This window comes from Diadema setosum, chromosome 20 (genome assembly GCF_964275005.1).
Source record: "Diadema setosum chromosome 20, eeDiaSeto1, whole genome shotgun sequence".
In the NCBI taxonomy this organism is placed as follows: domain Eukaryota; kingdom Metazoa; phylum Echinodermata; class Echinoidea; order Diadematoida; family Diadematidae; genus Diadema; species Diadema setosum.
In genome coordinates, this window is record NC_092704.1 from 5,466,542 (window position 1) to 5,487,898 (window position 21,357).

The following is a 21,357-nucleotide window of genomic DNA, read 5'->3' on the forward strand; positions in this document are numbered from 1 at the left end:
ATATGCATTACTTTTTAAGTGTGCATATCATTCTCTTTTTTTTTTAAGTGAATGTTCATCAAACCTACTCATGTGATCAGATGTTTGGTGAAAGATTATTCTGTTGTACATTAGACATCATTTTGATGTTTTGGGGACTGAAAGCTTGTGAAGATGCAAAACGATATGACAATATGATTTCAGAACCAGAATTTGATTTCAGAATTATTTCATAATACTTTGATATCAACATGCGTCTTTGACTCTTCTGGTTTGTAATAGACCTTAAGTTATGCTTGCAACTGAGCAGACGTTAAAAACTGCTGTCTGCAAAATGATGTGTTGACTGATCTTATCTGGGTGTGATCTCCGTGATGGATCGATGTGTTAGGGGACTGTCATTCGCAGCCTCTGATCATGTCTGTGATGTCGCAACAGTCATCTTACTGGTAATACTTGTCAGGGTCTACATTATAGTTTGGTGCCTATCTTCATCAGCCAAGGCTTGTCAGTGAGTGCCTTGGCATCCCTTACATGAAGTCTCAAGCATGTACATGATTGATTTTTCTCTCTCTCTCTTTTTTTTTTTTCTTTTTTTTTTGGGGGGGGGGGTTGGGAGGGGGTTCTTTCTTTGACTGTGGCACTTTTTCTTCCTGTATAGCAAGGCTCTGTGTGAGAACTTTGATGGCTGTAAATTGTTTGAGAGTTGTACGAGTTTGGCACATCATATTTATTAGTGTGAGGTAAGGAAAAGTCTGACACTTACACCCATTGTTACTGAACAGGCGTGTAAACTGTTATTGATTGGCAAGAACGGGTGTTGCATTTGTATGGAGTGTTGCTGCTCTCGCAGAAATTGTGAGCAGATATTATTTTGCATCACCCCCAGATGGAAGCATCCCAGATTCGTGATGAATTTGCGTGATGTTACCAGAAAGTTAGTTTTGCATGCTTCCTTTATTTATGCTGTTGAATGAATAGTTATTTCTTATTCCCTTATCTTTTATTCCCTTGTCTATCAAGACAAAGTGTAGGTGAAGAATTTCTGGGTATTTTATATGCGTAAAAGATGACTCCCAAGATGTGTACCATCTTTGAGAAGTTATGCTTTTTCGTTTTCCAAAGCAAGTGTGTGCAAGCATATTTTCAGGCATTATGCAAATGTATAGTAGTGAATACATTATGTAAATTGCGCTGAGTGTATTTGTCATATCTATTTAAGATGTTGGCAGATTGTGTAGTCATAACGATAACTTATATTTCTCCTTTATTTCTCATGTGTTGTACAGTATTGTTTTATGTTAAGAGGGAGATGGTATATGCATTGGATGAGTTTAGGAGAACTTAAATGGCATCTTGTTAGAATAAACGGAGGGAGAACATTATCTATTTGGTTGTGGGACATGAAATTAAGCTTTTATTTGCTTGTCCCGTAATGCTGAGACTTAAGTATGATCCATTATACCATTTGCTTGCCATAGACCACATTTTCATGGTTGCGGAATACTGCTGAATAAATGGAGAGTAACAAAGTTATGCAAAGACAATTCATAACTGGAGACTTTGTAGACTCGATCCCAGTATCACATAATACTGCTGCTTTTTTTTTTTCCTTCATCTTTTGTCGTATCCTACAAATTATCAAGCAACTGCACAATCAATTGTGAATATTATTTTTATAAAGGTCATAGATAAGTATTTCTTGAAGGGCTTTTTTTTCTTGTTAAGACCTTGAAAATGTAGGGGGATAAAGAGTAATTTTCTGATTTGTGGATTTGGAGTTTGTGATGCGATTATTTCTGTAATTTATCGTAGTTTTACTGAGGAATCAAAACTTGACGTCAACCTGAAATCATCATCATAGATAGATTATGTGCATCACGTCTATTATGCCGTGAAAAGAAATCTGATGAAGGGGCAGTGGTTTCACCGTTGGGATGAAACAGACTAGATGGTGCATCCAGAGTATACAGCTACTGGCAATATATCAGCGTGTAAGGAGGGGTACTACAGGACTTGAATCACCGACATTCAGAGCAAGAGCACATTTTTTTCATTTCTTTTTCTTCTTGTATACCAACATTATTTTTTTTTTTTGGGGGGGGGGGTGGGGACAAGTCCTGGCTATGAAGAGATTAGTATGTAACTTGGTTTTTGTTTTTGTTTTTCCTAAGTGCATTTCCCATGTATCGATATATAATTCATGTGAACTCATTGGCCTGAATAAATGTCAAAGTAAGCCAACAGCAGAAACCCTAAACCTTTACTGTATGTATCATGAAATAATAGCTAATTACAAACTGAAAAAAAGAAACATTATTATTATTACTGAATCATTAAAATTTACAAGAATGTAGACTACGTGATAGCTGTAGTGTCATTTTCTATCCCTCATCCTTGTGTGTGTGTGTGTGTGTATGCGTTTACCACTTCTGTATAACGTCGCTGGGGTGACAAGACCTTGTATCTCAAATTTTGGTGAAAATGGCTTTTTTGCATTAGTGGTCAAATAATCGGTTAAGTGATGTCCTGTCCAAATCCCAGCTGTCTTACCCCAAAAATGAAGCCACCGCGGCATGTCAAAGGAACGGCTATCCCATTCAGTATAGTGCTTTGGCCGCCATGTTTTTTGGCTCTCCTGAACATTTGACATTTTTGAGATACGAGGTCTTGTCGCCCCAGCGACGATAAAGAGATGCTAGTCTGACCAGGTTGATGCCATACCATAAACTTAATATCTTTTTGATAATACAGACACTCAAAATCAAGCACAGTAACAAGTATATTTTTGTTTCTTGGATTTGTATGTACCAGGGTATGTTACAGTTGATCTTTATGCCAACAATATGTGAGAAATGATGCTGTACAATGAATACAAACAGGGTGATAAATGAAAACTGGTTGAAATCCACAAAGGTAGTATGAATCAAATCCCATGTTAAACTTAGCCCATGGACAGAAACAAGGCAGAAACGGGCATACCTGTACATGCTGATGGCAGCACATGTTCTTTAGTGGATGTCTTTTGGCTGTCCTATTGTCAAAATTTGCATGATGCATGGCCTACATATAAGCTACCTTGGTGAATTCCAGGTTATATGTTCACAAATCTTCATTTTCTTCAAATATTTTTCCATGTAGATGCCACATGTACATTTTAAATTATGATCACTCATTTTGTCGTAAGTGAAGAGAACCGATCCAACAAAGTTAGGACTTGAATGACACATATCTGTGAGTCCTAAAGAAATGGAGGCATGGTGTAGACTGACTGGAATTCTTTTCAACATAGAACAGCAAATGTCTGAAAGCTTGACAGGAGCCCATAAGATAATGTTAATAGTTCTTTATAAATAATACATATTCACATTTCATACATTATGTACATTAAACATCAGAAAACATTCAAAGAAAGAAAAATTTCAAGTACAAAAACTCCCATTTGAAAAATGTCTCCAACCTATGACGTCAAAAAATGGACGGAATGTTTCATTCAGCTGAAATGTATGAAGGGCCAGTATTTTTTTTTTCTTCTTCCAACTGAAACGCTCGTGCCGTTACGTACACACAGCCATTCCTACACAGCCCCATCAAAGTACAGTGTGGCTGACAATAGACAGTCCAAGGCCTGTATGTTTCAAGAAGATAAGAAAATCATTTGTGCTCATTTCATCACTTATACAAGAACTTTCAGATCAAATAGATACATGGAAAAAAAAATACATTGATATTTGGAACTGGAAAAACACCGGTGTTTTATTGAGCTTTGTGCTAAATAAAATTTGGAAAACGATTTTATTTTTTGCTCTCAAAGAATCTGTATCCTGAATAAATTTAATAAAAACAAGAGATCAGGATTTTTTGTAGCAAAAGTTTAATGAGCCTAATGATGCACCAAGAGCTATTTTGAGAAATATTCGATGACCATGATAAAGATGGAGCATATCACTTTCATGAAAACTCAAAAAGGAGGTAATTGCAATAAATCTGCACATCAAAGATATCGGTGTACATCTTCATGTATTTTACTCTGGTTTTGTTTCTTCTTTGTTGGTCATTGCAATGGTGTGGAAACCAGTCAGGCATACATATTCATCAGTACTGGCACTTGCAAACACTCTCCAAGGGGGTAGCTACATCACGGCCGGCACTGCTTGCCGTCTACAACGATCAGTCCCGCGACGCAGAAAGTTTGCTCGAAAAGCTACCTCAGCCTCAGCTGATGCAGTGTTCCTTTAGAAGGAGTGAGCCCTCATTGGACAGATGAAAGAGAGGGTGATGGAGCCGAGGGATGCGGTCAGTGCAGAATGAGGTCAGGGTCGTTGGTGATTGTGTTCATGTGGGAGACGCGTTCCTGGATCTTCTCTCCCAGCCGGTTGTATCGCTTCTTGAGGAAGACTTCCAGCTCACTTTCCCTCTTTTCTCTGCCGTACAGAAAAACAAACAAACAAACAAAAATTAAGTTTGTTCAGTTCCACTACACTCAATTAGTCTATTTATGCAATATCAAAAGTAAAGGGAACTTCATATTTGTGCAGTGTTTTAACATGTAGCAGATGCATTAATACAGACAACTAAAAAGGTATATTCATTGATGCCATAAAGGACTGAAATGATAGATACATAGTACTAAGGTAAGATTAGATTGTCATTCATAAAACAGACATATGAACCACAAGTCTGTTAGCATCTAAGCAGGATACACACTAAAAGTCAGTTCAAATAAGGTACGTTATGTACATGCGTGGATATACTGGAAATACAGGATGAAAAGGCATGCAGTTGGATTTTGGAAGGACTTCGCAAAGATGACACACATGCAGCACATTTTCATAGCATGTACACATGGCATGAAGCTGTATTTTTCTTGCTCATACTACATGCTAGGTGCAGTTTATTGATGAATCAGAAATGGCACAATATCGACAGAGCTAAAACATCCTATAATACCCCATCCTGTTAAATCTATTCCTGTCTCATTCCGATAAAGAAGAGGAAAAGATTAACTGGTAATTAGAGCACGCCCTACGTCCTCTTCATTAGATACAAGTGAAAGAATTTGTTTGCAGACATGTCACAAGGAACTAATGTCTGAGTTAGTGTCATATTCTGTGAGTACTTCTTGCCACATATGGTCCCTGGGGAGACAAGACCTCATATCTCAATTGTCATATTCTAAAAAAAACTCTCAACTCAAGTTTGTTGAATATCAAAATTTTTCAATTCAAGAATTTAAAACAATACAATTATGAATGTCATCAAAAACAATGTTTCCACATTATCTGACATTGAGATGTTGTTTTGCAAAAATATTGTAAACATGAACATTAAGTTTACTTGCTCTCCTGAAAATTCATGTTTTTTGGATACGAGGTCTTGTCACCCCAGGAATGATATGTACATGCATGTGACTCAAGAATGCATGTACAGTGAAACCTGTCTATAACAGCCACCCAAGGAAGACAAAAAAAAAAAAAGATTGTTATAGACAGGTGGCTGCTACAGACAGGTTCTTTAACATGCTTTTTCTCTCAGAGGGAGTTCTTTTTAGTGGTCGTATGCAGCAGGTGGTCGCTGAGACAGGTTTGACTGTACGATTCAAACATGTTGCCTTCAAAAAATGACTACTATGAAATAGAAGTATGCTAAACTCACCTTGGAACTGGTCCATTGCTTGAGACAGGGTTGTTGTGTGTGGGGAGCTTGGTACCAAATGGAAACTCTTCACTGTAATGACAACAGAGAAATTAATCATCCTTACCTTCAGAATACAAAAATATTTGCTTTCAGCACTTCTATACCCATTCATATTTTTGCTGGTGAAGTTGTGGTAATTGATAAAAGCAAGTCAAAAACTAAAACATAATTCAACTTACGATCAACTAAGATCCATGTAGGAATCAAGACTAGCTCTTGAGTTTTCCATTTCAATTTGAATGTGATTCCATATTCACAAAGGCTGAGTCTGTCTTACGTAGAACAAGGCACAGGTACTTGCATTTGTATACATATCATTGGACATTCATAACTTACAGAGATTGTATGGCAGCAATATGGAAACCTTTTTGTTTTTATAGTGTACACACTGTGTGTCACATGTAAATGTGACCGAAGTATTAATTTTTTTTTTTTCAGCCGGCATTCAACCAATGAAGCCGACATTCCATCGTACACTACCTACACAAAGTATTAAAAAACAACCAAGCTAAAGATGTGTCACACTAAATTATCAACCCTTTGAGGTACGCCCCAGTTGACTAGCAATAGTCAGCTAAGGGTATCAACCTGGCATATTTATCACGCCATATGAGAAGAAGTACTATAGAAGACAACTTGCTGCCCTAAACCAATCTTGTAGACTCACCTATCAGGTGTTTGTTGCACCTCTGGTGTCTGTGGTGCATTGATAAGTGGAAACTCTGCATTCACCATGCTGGGAGTCAAGGTTACTTCTGGAATCACTTCTTTGGTCTGCGGTTCCTCACCATCCCTAGAAATGACAGAAAATAATCTCATAAGTTCACCACAAAACTGTAGCTTCACCAGAAGTGTATTCTCATGGTCTGGCATACATCATTAATTCCAGTATAGCTGGAATGAAAACAAACAGCTTTCCTGTACAGAACATGCGTGGAGCTATGGTAGAGTCTGAATCGGTGTGAAGGCTGTGCATGCATGTGCGTGCATACAGTGTACAAGTCTACATGGTGACAACAAAGCGCCTGCGTTTAAAATCCTTGATCTGCCATTCTTTTACGTAACTTAATAAAAATATTTGTTGTGGCTATCAGAAATGTTAAGATGACCATGTCCGACAGCTTCATAGAATTTCAAGGTCAAGAAAAGTAGATAATTTCATCTAAAAATATGCGGATTGTGCACTGACTGGGTTTGTTCTCACTCCAGCCGCCGCTAAATACTAGGATTTCTGACCAGGAGAACAGGTGATTTACTGAACTTTACCACACTTCAAATTTCCATAGTAGTGAGCATCTTCAGTATGACACAAAACACAATTTTCTTTGAGTGTACGCAAAGAAAAGAAAAGGGTAGAATTGTTATTTCTATACATTCCAATATTTTGAAAGAGATCTGACTGAATATAATGAAGAATATATTCATACTATCTACCAATACTCTTCTCTTATAACAGCTAATCTTTGCCCAACAAGTGGTGAAGTAGATGTCATACTCACGAGTCATCGGAGAGGACAATATTCTCCTTGTCAGCTTCAGGGAGACCATCCAAGAGTGGTGGAACAGTGTCTGGTAGCAGGTCAGTGCCAAATGTGTCAGTCCTGAATTTGGATGAAAGAATAGTGAATTACAGTCAAAATCCAGGATTGTGCCTCATGAAACTTTCATTCTATTCAACAGGGCTTTGCATTTTGAATATTATTCTCTCTTTGTTTTCTTCGAGATGGGGTCCAATTTACAGAAAAGTTCCAAAGTCAGGACAAGTCCTCAGATACTAATCATAGCACTCGATAAGCTAGACCACTAATTACATTTACCTACACATCATTATCTATCTTACCAATGTTTAAAACTAAACTCTAACTAGTTGATGTCTGGCATAAACATAACTTGACAGCAGCTACTATATAGCTTGGGTACTATGTGTAAGTTGAAATTATATCCAAGATCCACATCCAAGTAATAATCACATTCTCCCCATCAAGACTACATGAACATAATATACATACTGCAAAACCAGAAATTTTCGTAAGCATTTAAATTTTGAGAATTTCATGAGAGCCAAGATTTGTTAAATGAAAACGCAGGCAAAAGTTCCTGTCTACACTATATCCGCCATTGAATACCACTGACAATTAGCGAAAAATTCACGCCACAAAAAAGGCCACTTGCCCCAATTCGCAAAAATGTAATGCCATGAAATTCTCTTGCTTTACAGTATATATGATGTATATAACACCTCCCTGACTCTTAGTTCAAAGAGATAGAGAATCTCAGACTCACCATCGGGGAACCCAGACGTTGGTGAGAGTTGGCGTGTTGGCTAGGGACACCAAGCCTTGTGAGGGAAACTTCTTCCACGCCATCACACCCTTGATCACATCCTGAAAAGGAAAGCAAATGGATCACACTTGAATATCATGCTGTTGAGTGTGGGCTATCATTAGGTGACTGCTGATTGTTGTGGAGGATCATAAAAATCTATACACTATAAAAGCGGGTAAGGAAGCTAATGAAAAAAAAAAGGCAGTCAATCCTCACACACAATGCAGAGACTCATCATCTCTAATGGATAGCTTTGATCCTATGAATTTGTGAATAGCACCTGACTTGCAAAATTCACAAAAATAAAAATCCCTTGAAATATGTGGTATATACGGTATTCAAGTTGATGTGAACGAATTGAGTAAAATCAAACTGGCATCCAAATCCAAATCCAACTGCTGTGAGAAGGTACCATTGTACTGCACTGCTCTCTACCACTGCTCTCTCACAGGGCCCTGCAATTCTCTTTTTTCCCTTATTTTTTACCCTGACATGACCATGTACCATTTCATAAATCTGTGTCAAGAGGTGCCCTGTGAATAAATCATCTTGTCAGAGGACGAATGCACTTACTAGGATTTCGACCCATGGCCTCTTGTTCAGATATCCAGTCTTATTTGCTACCAAATGTGCTCCCACAAACTTTACACTATATTGTGAAACTTGTGACTATTACATAAGTCCTTTTTTGATATTACATGTAAATGATTTGTTTGCTGGACCTTGCTTATCTTGTCACAGTAAAGTTGAATGCCATGTGAAGATTTCCTTCATTTTGCTGTTTTTGTAGACCAGAGATTCCAGGGTTAGGAATAATGTAAATGGCATTCGGACTACATGAGGGCCCTTGAGCTCACCTCACGGTCCAGGTACTTCTTGAGGGTGGCGCCGTGCTTGTTCCTGGGGTCTGAGTGGGTGTATCTCGGTAGGGGGCACAGGTGGAAGTCAGGGTCCACCTCCGAATATGGGAGGGGTGGCAGGAAGACCTGGAGGCCGGGTGCAGGATTCTACAGGTGGAAGATACGGCAGGTAAAGCATGAAGTATGAGCAAGATCCATCAAGCAACTCAACACCATGTCATATATCAAGAGATGGATTCCATCTACCATTTATGCATTAGCATCTGAGGCCATCCACACAATTTTACACTTCCACATTGCTACACTATATACTGTATATGCCGTTATCAGGGCTCAAAATCAACTTTTTTTTTTCTCTCTCTCTCTCTGGTGGCCTGTTCAGGTCACAAAAATCTCTCATTGTGAAATTTCAGTGACCCGAAAAAAAAATGTAGTGGCCTGAAATAAAAGGAGATATAAAAATTCATTTTGAATTTCAGCTGCCCAATCAGGCCACCAAAAAGCCTATTTGGAAATTTGGTGGCCCAACATCAATTTTTAGTGGTCCCAGGCCACTGGGCCACTGCTAATGTCAATTTGTGATTTTCACATGAGGTATCACTCGGTTTTTGTGTCATAAAAGTGCATCAAAAGAAATACTGGGTATGTCATTGGAATTTATTGTACAAACGAAGAATGTCTTTACCTCATTTTCCCCAATTGGATGAAATATAACATGCGTGAACAAAATCATACCAAAGGTTCCTTCCCCCCTGCAATAAGTTGATCATTCTAGCATACAGAGGTTGTTTGAAACTGTTCATTGGTTCTCAACGTAAAACAACATCACAAGGGCTGTCAAATTTATTCCAGAAGTGGCTACTACATGTGCCACAAGCTTATTCAACAGGAGTGCAAAGACAACAGGTACAAGTTTGAATCGATTCAAATGGGCATAATATGGAAAAACTATATATGACAAGAAAGGAACTGGACTCACAAATATGTGCAGAGACGGGTAGTCAACGGACTTGAAGAGGGCTGCCGGTGGAACGAGGGGCACGGCCTTCCTGTCTTCACCAGACACCAGTTCAATGACCTCCTCCTCATCATCCTCCTCCCGGCCCTCCACATCATCATCTCCATCCTCCCTGTGGATGCCCTCCAGGCGGTCTACAGCAGGCTGGTCTTTGTCTGGCCATGCTGCCTCGGGCACCGGCATGGTGATCAGTTCATCCTGACAACAGATGAAGAAGTGTCTTTGATTAATCATCTAAGTCTCATTTGGTAAAGATATAAACTGGAGGCATTGCCCAACGTGCAGTGTTAGAATACATTTCTTGTACGCATATCACACTATTTGTTCATTCCCCATTTCTTCCTTATCAGGGATGCGAACCTTGTAAACATCATTACAGTATTCTGAAGGTTGAAAGGTGTATTTTTGGTGGAATACAGTATTTTTGCCCTTCTTGCAATAGGCATGTGAAGGAATAGAATTGAAGTAGTACAGCATTTTCAATGATATCTGCAGTATTTTTTTTTTGGGGGGGGGGGAATAGAAAATACGAAATAATGTAAGATAGTAACACTTGGCATCTCTGCATTATTCATGTGGATAGACAAAAAAAAAAAAAAAAAAAAAAAAAAAAAAAAAAAAAAAAAACAGTCTATATTTGTCCTGGGAAACAAAGGAAATGATGGCAGCTGCAAAAAGAGAAAATGAATAAAAAATTATTCTTTCTGCAAGAACAGAAAAACAAACATACACCTTTCAAAAGGTATGCACTTGTAAAAGTTTGAATGATGATACTTTCACAATGGCCATTCATGATAGAAAAAAAAAAATCATCTGTAATGTGCTCTGTTTGAGAGCTAGAGATTAGACAGACTAACATCTTGAAAACTTGCGATACAAAATAACAGAGTGATAAAAGGGCTTTTTGCCGAGTAAACGGATTAGTTAATGTCAACTAGACTCACCTCAGCCCCTGTTCTGAGAGTGCGCACCAACTTTGGGGCCACGTAGCCCACTGCAGCATCCAGGACATTGTGGGGCCTGTACCCCATCAGGTGATACTGCTGGGGGACCTTCAGGCCCAGATAGGGCACCTTTCTCTTTACTACGATGTCTGTTGGCTTGGAAGGCACGATGCCCAGGGCATCTGGTGCCTGGAGGGGCAGGAAGATGGAGCAGACAGAGATAAAGATGGAGCAGATGGAGATAAAATATGTTAGTGAAAGTTTTTTTTTTTTTCTTAATCAGTGCCTTGACTGCACCAATATTACTTCATTGCCAATCTTAACGTACTTGACATTAGTTTTATCAAACTAATCGTTTGCTGGCGACCCGTGAATTACACGTTTACTGCAAATTATTCCATTTGAAAGAAGCCTTTCTGTACGAGCACATACAATATATGTCTTCATTCTTGAAAATACCAAATGCTCTGCCATCAGTGCTAGAGGTGTCACCACAACCATCCACACTGATTTCTCTCTAGTAGTGCCAAAATAAAAAGCAACATTCTATCCCACAGCAAAGATAATCGTATATTTTTCCATGCAGTTGAAAATGACAATAACAATGATAGTAATGTACAAATCTTTTTCTTTGAGAATTACACACACACACACATACACAAATACACACAAGCACCAAACAAAGCTCCTGATCAATTCTTAGTTGTTGTTTTTTCTTATTTTTTTTAACCAGCAGAGCTACTGTTGAGCAAAAACAAAACAACTTTTATTATGCAGATCTTGTACAAACACTCTCCATGTAGCCTATCGTATGCATCATCACACACTCTACTGCTGTTTGATTTAATAGATTTTAGATGACGTGCAGTTAAAAGACATTGCCATACCATATCGTCCTTGTAGTCTGGTGCTATGTAGGAGGGGAAGCCATAGGTTAGGACACTATCTGGGCTGATGTGCAGAGGGAGGTGGTCATACTTGGCTTCACCATTTCCACCAAAGGTCACTGAAAGAAAAAATATTAAATAAAACATAATTCACAACAGCTGTATCAAACAGCACTGCACTAGCTTTTTCAAAGTGGTTCCAGTGTCTGGGGCTTAGCAATAAGACAAATAATCCTGAGTCATGGTCCTTCAAAGACTTGATATGGTACCTGCTTTGATACTGAATAAATCAGCAATTGATAAAACAGCTGGCAGCTGATTTGCTTCTGCGCAGACAATCACAATAACTTCACATATATCAAATAATTGCTCAACTGAACAGAAAACAGAATCAAAAGTGAGGTCAAGGCCGAAGATGATAGATAGTCTCTGTAAATGGGCATAAAATTGAAGCAGTTGTGATTCCAAAGAGTCAAGATTACTAATTATGTTACCTTTCTACAAGCATAAACCTCATTCTCTATGCATTCTGAAGTGCACATGCCTATACTGATGTGTTGTCCTTTCAAAACACAATACACTGTACCACACTGCACATAACACTGCAACACATTACTGAGGGCAAAATTTTTTCAAATGTCCTCAAAACCCAACTGTAATGGGCAAGCCTCTCACCTATGTCCACTTTGCCGGCATTCCCTGACCGGTAGTCATCGACGAGCTTCCTCAGCAGTGACCACTTGTCGTCCGCTCGCTGCCTCAGGATGACCTTGAGAACGGCCTGCTGGAAGCGCCCGATGGCCCGGTGTTTCAGGGCCCATGGGTCGTTTCGGTAGGCATCAAACTGGGCCGTCTGGGCGGGGACCTCTTCTGCCCGCCGGTAGGTGCGTCGCTGGCTGCAGGACGTGCAACCCCGGCTGAACTCCATCTCAGCCAAAGGGTCTCCTCGCTTGAACTGCAAAGGGCATGGGATGTATAAAAGATAGTTATACTTTTTTTTAATACTATACAACTGATAAAATGCTTTCTTTTTCTGACTGCACTTTGATGCCAATTTCACTATATTCTTCCAAGCTGTCCCTCCCTTGATCCCTGGCACTAATACTTGCACATAACAGACTGGCAGACACACAGACACACACATGCACACAAACACACACACAACATTGTAAACATCTTCTTCAGTCCTCTTGTCTCTGATGTCCTTGATCTAACCTCATGAATGATGAAAAAAAAAAAAAAAAAAGCTCAATATGATATTTGGTCAGGACTAACTGCAAAATTCAAAATCTGCACTGGAGATAATGCAAAAGCTTTCATATTACACATCATCATAATTGTCAACAATCCTTATCAATCACAGTCCCTCAACATTTGGTTCAACTACACAAGCACACTGCAGGAGTGTGACGGAGTATACCAGAATCATCACATATATTCTATGAAAGTGAAATTTTCTCCTCACATGATAGTCCTTGACAGCCTCCTTCCTAGCTTCTGTGATCTCCAGTCTCTCCTCCGGTGTCATCTGGTCTCTGCCGAGATGAACTTGCCTAGATTGGAATAAAAGTAAAGACACAGCCATGTCACAAGCACAGTCAAATGTGTATGGACTCCACCTGACATTTACAATTAAGCCATTCACGACTCAATTTCTCAACTGAATGACTATTAGCGTCTCTTCCATAGGAGTGAATATGATACCGCTGTATGGGAAACTCCCTTCTATGCGAAATCAACTTGCCATTAGCATCACTGGACTCTCATATTCCTGGCACAAAACTACAGTAAAACCAGAACTTTTTGCATGCAAGAAACTATCATGAATTTCGTGAGTCAAGATTCAAGAAGGCAAAATGCTTGTGAAAGTGATTGTCTACACAATGCATTGAATGTCAGTGACAATTCGCCAAAGTTTCACAACACAAAAAAGGCTGTGGCTCCAATTTGCGGAAGTTTGACGTCGCAATTGTTTCTGGTTTTACAGTTCATGGAAAAGGTGCTCCAATCTCAAGAGCACATGTATGAAATATACACATCTCAAATATGGAAGAGAAATTCTTACTTTTTGCGTGTTGAGAGCGACTTAATTCATCTGATTTGATATGAAAAATCTGCAGTCACTTAAAAAATGAAACGTTCACCGAGTTGAGACATATACATGTCACGCTTACAAAATAATATATTTATGCGACTTTGCAGGATTGACTTTACAGTGCTACCTCTACCTCTTTGCATCACAGAGAGCTCTACCACATTCGTGGTTTTGTACGTGTTGTCTTTCAATCATATGGCTACATGATTGCCTAATGTGCTCAACCTACTCCTCCATTCTCTCACTGACTTACCATCTCAGCTGGTTTTTCCTCTCTGCAAGCACATCTTCTCTCACTTCACGATCAAAAATGGCTTCCTAGTGACGGACGGATGAGACAGAAAGATTTGAGTTAGCTATTAGCATTTTGGAAATTCTCTGTTTGTTGCTTTACTACTAACTTAACTTCTTCTTTTTTTATTTTGGATATTATTAGTCACTGCAGTGTAAGTTGATGACATGGTGCTGATTGAAAATCAAACTTGTATCATTGTATTTACTTTACTGTGATGACAGCTACACAAAATTGCTGTCACTCTGTTACTTGATGTTGGGAGAAAATCTTGATCCCCCCCCCCCCCATTTCTACATGCATTTGAGACTCAAGAGATATTCAAGACACTGTTTCCATGTGTAGGGGTCTCATATCTCATCATGCTTATTACTTGTGAATGGTAAATATGTAATATTTGCTCATTCTCTCACAAACTGAAAAACAATCAACAATCTCACATGTAAAACCATTACACACTGGTATCATCATGATGCACTGGAAATCAGACAGTGAGCACTGTTTTTAAGAATTAAAACCTCAGATACTCGCAAAATCTTGAGGAAAACAAATGCTACCTTTAGTTGTCTTGGGTTCAGAGCTTGCGCAGATCCAGATTTGGACATAACGGCTGTAAACAAACAGAAAAACAAATATTGCCACGTGAGACGGATTTCGCGTTAAATCAATGTAAACTGGTACACACACAAGTGTCACTACATATGATATCTAAGAGTCACTTACTCTGGTACAAGCAAATAGAAAATGGTTCTTGACAGTGTTGAGTTACAATATGCACCAAATTTACCAATGCATGACTCGTCACTGGGTCTATGACGCAAACTCACCCTCACGCAACTCTTTCACTGTCAGCTTGCCAGGCGTCTGAATCAGAACAGCGTTGACCGAGTGCTGGACGTCCAAATTTTGCGGGAAGCGAACCCCGTCCTTTTCCACCCCCTCGTTGGCTGGCTTCGTCTTCTCCTTGATGGTCACCTTCTTGGCCGTCCCCTTGTACTGCCGTTTCCTCCTGGCCATGGAGATGGGGGAGATGGAGTGGGGGTCCAGCTGGCTGGCGTTCATGGCGGTGTTAGCTGGAGACAAGGGGCCTTCCGTTCCAACATCATTCTGATTTGTCTTTGACTTCTGTGGACTGTTCAGTGCAGAAAGACGCAATATATTATCAATTTATCCTACAGCAACAACTGATATGACTCTCTCTATTGATGTAAATGACCCAGACACATAAAAAAAAAAAAAATCAATTGAATGTAGACATATGGTCGGCTATACATATGCAATTGTTCAAGGAAACCCAAAAGAGTGAAGTCCGCCATATCTTTTGGGAGGCCAATTCCTTAGTTTGGTTACTGTCTATTATTAAAAACAAAATGTGTCCTTCATAAAATGATAAACTAATCTCCTTGAAATGCTGGCATTTAAAGCAGAATATGGATATAAAATCACTTCAAATAAGAACATTTTTGTCAACAATTTGTGTTTCTTGATGTAGATTGTAATTTGTGGGTGTGAGCATTTCATGTAAAACAAGGAAAATTACCTCAAAATGTCAGTGAAACAAAGTGTAGGTGACCTCATGTACGCATGGCAGTTAGTAGATTTAAACATCAAGGTTCATATAACACCTACATAGGTAACAAGATATTCTGTGAAGCCCCAACTGTATAATCTACTGAAACAGGTCACCAAAACCTCTATCATGAAGGGAAAAAAAAAACAGAAGAGTGCCCTTACACTGCCAGTCCTGGACTGGAGTAGCCAATAACAGTGCAGTCGAGAGGCTTGGTGTTAAACTGGGATATGATCAGTTGCATCTTCACAACGGCGGTGCTGAAATCAGATGGGGCATACGTTGCTGTCAGGTCCACCTGACCATTGCCGGGCACAACACCCGTAGTGGGTGTTATGGATATTGCCGGGTGAGGCTGCACAAATTTGAGTTGAAACTCAAAATCCACTGGAATATTGCACTTGAGTGGGATCACTTTGGTTTGCCTGTGAAGAGAATCGTCAAAGTGAGAAAGTATGACAATATTGAGAAGGTTGACACAAACTTAGGACTTATCGCCATATTTGTATTAGCTGAATGTCTTAAAATGGAATTATTTTGATTTCAGAACTTTAAGCTGTGCAAGTAACAAGAAAACTTCCATTCTGCTAAAAAAAAAAAAAAAGAACCCAATCCTTATATCTAAGAAGGTGATATATGAGTATACCACCTACAAACATCAATGCAATGAGACAAAGTTAAAACAGGGCTGCACAATAGCCCTTTTTTTTTTTTACTGGTCATAATAGTCGTAATATAGTGTGGTGCTGTTCTATTTCATACAATAACATATGATTTTTGTTTTCAAGGGTTAGGTTGGCTTGGCAGTCAAACTTTGGAAGAAATCTGGAGATAATAATTACCTCTGCGATACTGGGGTTGCTGGAAACTTAACAATTTCCGGGAAGTCTGTTGACATGACAGGGTATGCATGGACTGGAATCACCAAATGTTCTGTACTCTGTGAGGAAAAGGGAGCAATTCACATAGGATTACTCAAAAACAAAACACAAACTCCACATTCACAATTTTTACTATGCAGCAGCAATGCATAGTTGGCCACCACATCAAAACAAAGTTACATCATAAGCATTATTCTTCCTGACAGCAACACATCCTCAAAGGATATCACTTAAACAACACTCTAACTGATGCACTTCAAGCCAGCATGTCTCATTTACAGGCTATTACAAAGTTGGTTGAATGGAAAACAACAGGTCTCTATAATCTGAACCATGTCAAGAACTTCCACTCTCCCTAACAGGAGACAAAAATTTTTATCTTTCTATCACAGCTATGGCTAATATTTACCCAATAATTGTTCATTCAGATCATTTGAATCACAATGCATAGATGTCTTTGGAGACACTGAAAATCAGTTTGTATAGTTTTGGTTTTATCTAATAAATCTCCTACATTCTGAACAGCTTTGATCACATCATCTTGATTCAACTAGTATCATAGAATGCTGAAACCATATATGAGAGTGAAGGGGGCAACAAACACTTTGGGTGATATGTTGGATAGCTATTATACATCATGAACAGTGAACCATTCATATACGAGCTTACTTGTCAAATGTGAGTGGATTGTCATTTAGTGACCAATTATATCAACCAGCATTGCATCAAAAGTCACAAAATAAGCTGTAGATAAGATGAGCAGAAGCACATAACATTGTTCATATTTCCCTTGTCCAGTCAACAAGAATCTGTAACACAGCAGGGCATCTGTTGAGTAGCACAGAAAGTCCACTTACTTGACAGTGTATACGTATGCAGTCATAGAAGTACCGCCATTCATCTGGCCGGAACTCCACAGTCACTTCCATGGAGAGCCCAGGAACCAGGCGGTCCCGCTTCTTGTACCATGCCTTGAAGTAGTGAGTCGCTGGCGGGATGATGTGCATTTGTTGGCATTCTGATGATACGTTAATGATGTTCTAGGATGGAAAAGGGAGGGTGTAAAAACAGATCAATAGTAAAAGGAATTAGCAATGACTTCTGTAAAGACTCTGGAGAGTTGTGAAGGGTTTACTGTGAAACTTAATTTACATCAGTTCATACAGTATTAAGTTAGTAAGTCTTACGTATAAACAACACAAATTCATTAATGGACATAGTCTATCAAAGCAGGCCATGTGAATCTTCCAAGGCATGATATTTTGATCAGTTCAATAGCACATGAAAATTGCAGGGCTTTCTTAAAGATACATTTAATGAAAACAGAAAAATAATCATGATACATTTAGAATAACACCCAACAATTAGAAATAGCAGGTTTGTGGCATGGGAATATTAAGATTAGAATTACATTTGAATTAATTAATTGATTACAGTCTACAAAATGCAGGAGCTAAATAGATAGTCTTCTACACGTGGCAACTTGAATAGCATCGGCACTAAATAGAAGCAGTAGGAGCCTCGAGGGAACATATTTGAATACGTTCTCAATGCAAAGACAAGGCATTAAAAAAAAAAAACCAACAGCAGTCTGATTCTCTACAGACACATGGACCCCAGTTCACAAAAGATGTTAGGATAGCAACTCTTGCTGGAATGGCAATTTCCCATAACAACAGCCAATCGGGAAGTTGGATTCTTGTCATTACCATAACAATTGCCATTCCAGCAAGAGTTGATATCATATCAAGCTTTTATGAATCAGGACCAGAAGATGATATCTCACTGGAAAAAAAGACCTGGTTAAGAAGACTGGCAAGTTTTTAAAATGTTGGTATATGTCACAGAGCTCTTCAAGAATCTTACCAGGACTTGTCGATGAACCTTTCCTGGTTCAAAGCCAGGAAAGTGAACGATGGCTGGCTCCACCTGCAGCACATCATTGAAGGACAACTTGTGGTAGATCTCTGTATGGAAGGCAATGCCACATTGCAAGAAAAACAATGAGTTTTGATCACTGGAAAACAGAAACAAGCAAGACAATCTGATTAGTGATAGGTAAACAAAGTTTGTACTGATACAGCAGATTTTTGTTTTGTTTTTTTTTGTTTTGTTTTGTTTTTGTTTTTTTTTGGGGGGGGCTTCAAACTTTAGTTTGCACAGTATAAGAACACTGAATACACAAATACAAAATTCTGATGGATTGTGGCTTAACATATATTGTGCCTGTATGATGTTAACACTACAGGAGCACTAACGTTAGAGATAAATATAAATGTGCATATATGTTGGACTTACTTGTGTCAAGCAAATGGTTGGGAACTGTCTTCTTCTTCTCTGGTGCTACCAGGGACTCATGCAAAACAATAGATGTTCCGTTGAGGCCAGACTTGCTGCGAAGGGGTGAGAGGGGGTCAGCATTGAGCTGACTGAGGGGCCTCTCCACTGCCATGATCCTTGCTGAGGTGGCAGGGATCTGTACAGACACGATGAAAAGGTTTCATGTTCTTTAAGTTCTCCTTTTAAACACTTTCATAACATATGATGATGGGTTTACAAAAAATAAGCATATTGGCTTCATTGACAACCACATTTATAACCCTTGACAGAGTAGAGAACCATGAAAGGCTAATGTCTAACGTTAATTTCACAAAATCCTAAAATAATCTACATAATATATTGACTTCTATCACCTATCCCCCAGAATACGGTCAACGCGATCAGAATTCGGTCAGTTGATTAAAAAAACAAACAAACACAGCGCCATACAGTGTTGGCGCGAAATTGCATCAGGGACATTGCGGCACCCGTTGGTGACCGAATTCTGGCAAGTTGGCACTTGCATTCAACCCCTGTACGTTAGTTACTGCATCGGCACGTACGGAGATTTTGTTTTTCTTTTGCATTTTTTGCGTATCATATTATTCATACTCTGAGCTTGCGATAGGCAAAAAATCTCGCAAGAGAATGGCATAGAGGTTCTATTTCTTGATTTTTAGCGCTTTTTCAACTACCCTGACTCTAGAGTCTTAGGAAGCCAGTTACTTTAGAACTGGGCTTCATTCGCACACGCTAAAGTTTAACTTTGTCTTTGGGAAAGTTGCGCCAATTCTGCATTTTTTACTTTATGGCAAAATTTGGGATTTTAGATGGATTTTTGGAGGGGACTCAGGGACTTTCCTGTTGTGAATAACTGTACCAGTATGTGAAATGATGTGACTTGCATGTGTTGTGACAATAGAACTTGCTGGCTTGTGTATAGTGATATGATAAGTGACCGAACTCCAGCCAGTAGCCTACTGCAGTAGGCCCAGCCTACCTAACTTGTGATCGAATACTGCCTGGAATCATGGGAATACGAATAGGGTCTGGTTAACCGCAACAGCATTCATAGTGGGTTAAATAGATCTAGTCTATGTTACCGTCAAATTGAATCAAGCTACATTTCATGAGAACATGAAACACTTCATATATTTTCTTAAACGAGCAAAATTTACAGTCTACTTTTACTAGACTATAGTCACATTAAAGTAAACACAAAACCATACACCTAACACGAATTAGAACGAGTGGGACTAAGTATACACAGACGCCTGTTACAATTGCACTGAAATATGTCACAGGATCAGGAAGCACTAAACGAAGAATTTCAGATACATCTTCATCCATAAATACATATATCATCAGTCTTTAAATATACAATTTTTGTCTTAATACGTTTGAATAAACGATGAACACATACCTTCAGTGTTTTTACGGTACTTTACAGGATGGCTGGCCCCCGATTTGATTTTCCGTTTCACACATATGTAAGTGCGCAGGTAATCAAAAAGGCCAACAATGCTAATGGTTGCCTTGGATATCAAACATGAATCGTACCTTTACTTCAACTTTAATATTTCAAAGCCTCATCAAACGAGCCTACCAGACCAACAATGGGCAGAAAGATTGTAACTAAATAATATTGCGAAGTGATATCTGAAAATAAATATGTGAAATGACCTTCAAGTCTCCATAACAACACTTAGTGGAGAAACGAATAGTTTGACCGATAAACAAATGGAGATGATGGTTAGGTTTTAATCCCAGTCGTTATATTGAAAATAGTAACTACCATGAGATTACGTGCGTCGCAAGGAGGAGGTGACGGAATGGTTATATTTTTGGAGGTTTTGGAGTAAGTAAACATGATTCCTGTATAATTTTTTGGGAAAATGCTCCCAGGCTTTGTCAGTTCACAACTATTTGGTAATCATGTAAAACTAGTTTCACCAAATCGCCAACGCCACTGGTACGTATACCCGCCATCCACACGCAGTGGCTGTGCAGCTCGAAGTGGAAGCGAGAACGCAATCCATCGGGCACCGACCACACGCACCGCCGCCAGCACCAGTGCCGAACCACTGTACTGCCCTTGCTGCTGCTCAGACCTTTGGGCTAGCTGCACCGCTGGCTCGTGCCCAGCAGCAGGAGCGAAGGTGGATACCTGCCCTGTCCGCTCGCGTGGGTGGCGGTGGCTCGCTCATTACTCGTGAGGCTGAGTGAGTGGCCGCTGGCGATGCGATGGCGACATCATCAAAGATCTTAGGATCTTTGACATCATTCATGGTGATCTTCCACCATGGAAGACTTATCAAATAATCATATTCATACTATTGACGTACCGGTATTGTTCACAAGCTCCTCCCCTCCAACAACCAGACAACAGGAAGAAATCATCGGGGTTCTTCCAGGCAATCTAGCTACTCAAAAACAGTTTAGTCTTTAAATTTCAGGCAGGCCTTGCCGTGACCCTTCTGAAGTTCTATG

General features: G+C 39.3%; 1 protein-coding gene across 1 annotated transcript; it reads right to left on the minus strand.

The window, feature by feature from the left end:
* Positions 1 to 2,764: 2,764 nt before the first annotated feature.
* LOC140243656 (cilia- and flagella-associated protein 221-like) lies at positions 2,765 to 20,354 on the minus strand. Its single transcript, XM_072323320.1, has 20 exons — positions 20,291 to 20,354; positions 18,847 to 19,024; positions 18,415 to 18,515; positions 17,406 to 17,588; positions 16,510 to 16,607; positions 15,832 to 16,092; positions 14,925 to 15,229; positions 14,655 to 14,707; positions 14,059 to 14,123; positions 13,176 to 13,263; positions 12,386 to 12,665; positions 11,711 to 11,829; positions 10,824 to 11,012; positions 9,841 to 10,077; positions 8,859 to 9,008; positions 7,960 to 8,060; positions 7,176 to 7,277; positions 6,344 to 6,469; positions 5,635 to 5,706; positions 2,765 to 4,403 (listed from the first exon to the last, which is right to left on the minus strand). The coding sequence occupies exons 2-20, from the start codon at positions 18,998 to 19,000 to the stop codon at positions 4,277 to 4,279; spliced, it is 2,811 nt and encodes a 936-aa protein (XP_072179421.1). The 5' UTR covers positions 19,001 to 19,024; positions 20,291 to 20,354; the 3' UTR covers positions 2,765 to 4,276.
* Between the last annotated feature and the right edge of the window lie 1,003 nt (positions 20,355 to 21,357).

Excerpts from the sequence above, each read along its gene's own strand:
- LOC140243656 (XM_072323320.1), bottom strand. The coding sequence starts at position 19,000 with ATGGCAGTGGAGAGGCCCCTCAGTCAGCTCAATGCTGACCCCCTCTCA. Across the intron at positions 14,124-14,654 it reads TGAACCCAAGACAACTAAAG|GAAGCCATTTTTGATCGTGA; the intron begins GTAGCATTTGTT and ends GTCCGTCACTAG. Across the intron at positions 4,404-5,634 it reads AGCAATGGACCAGTTCCAAG|AGAAAAGAGGGAAAGTGAGC; the intron begins GTGAGTTTAGCA and ends TCTGTACGGCAG.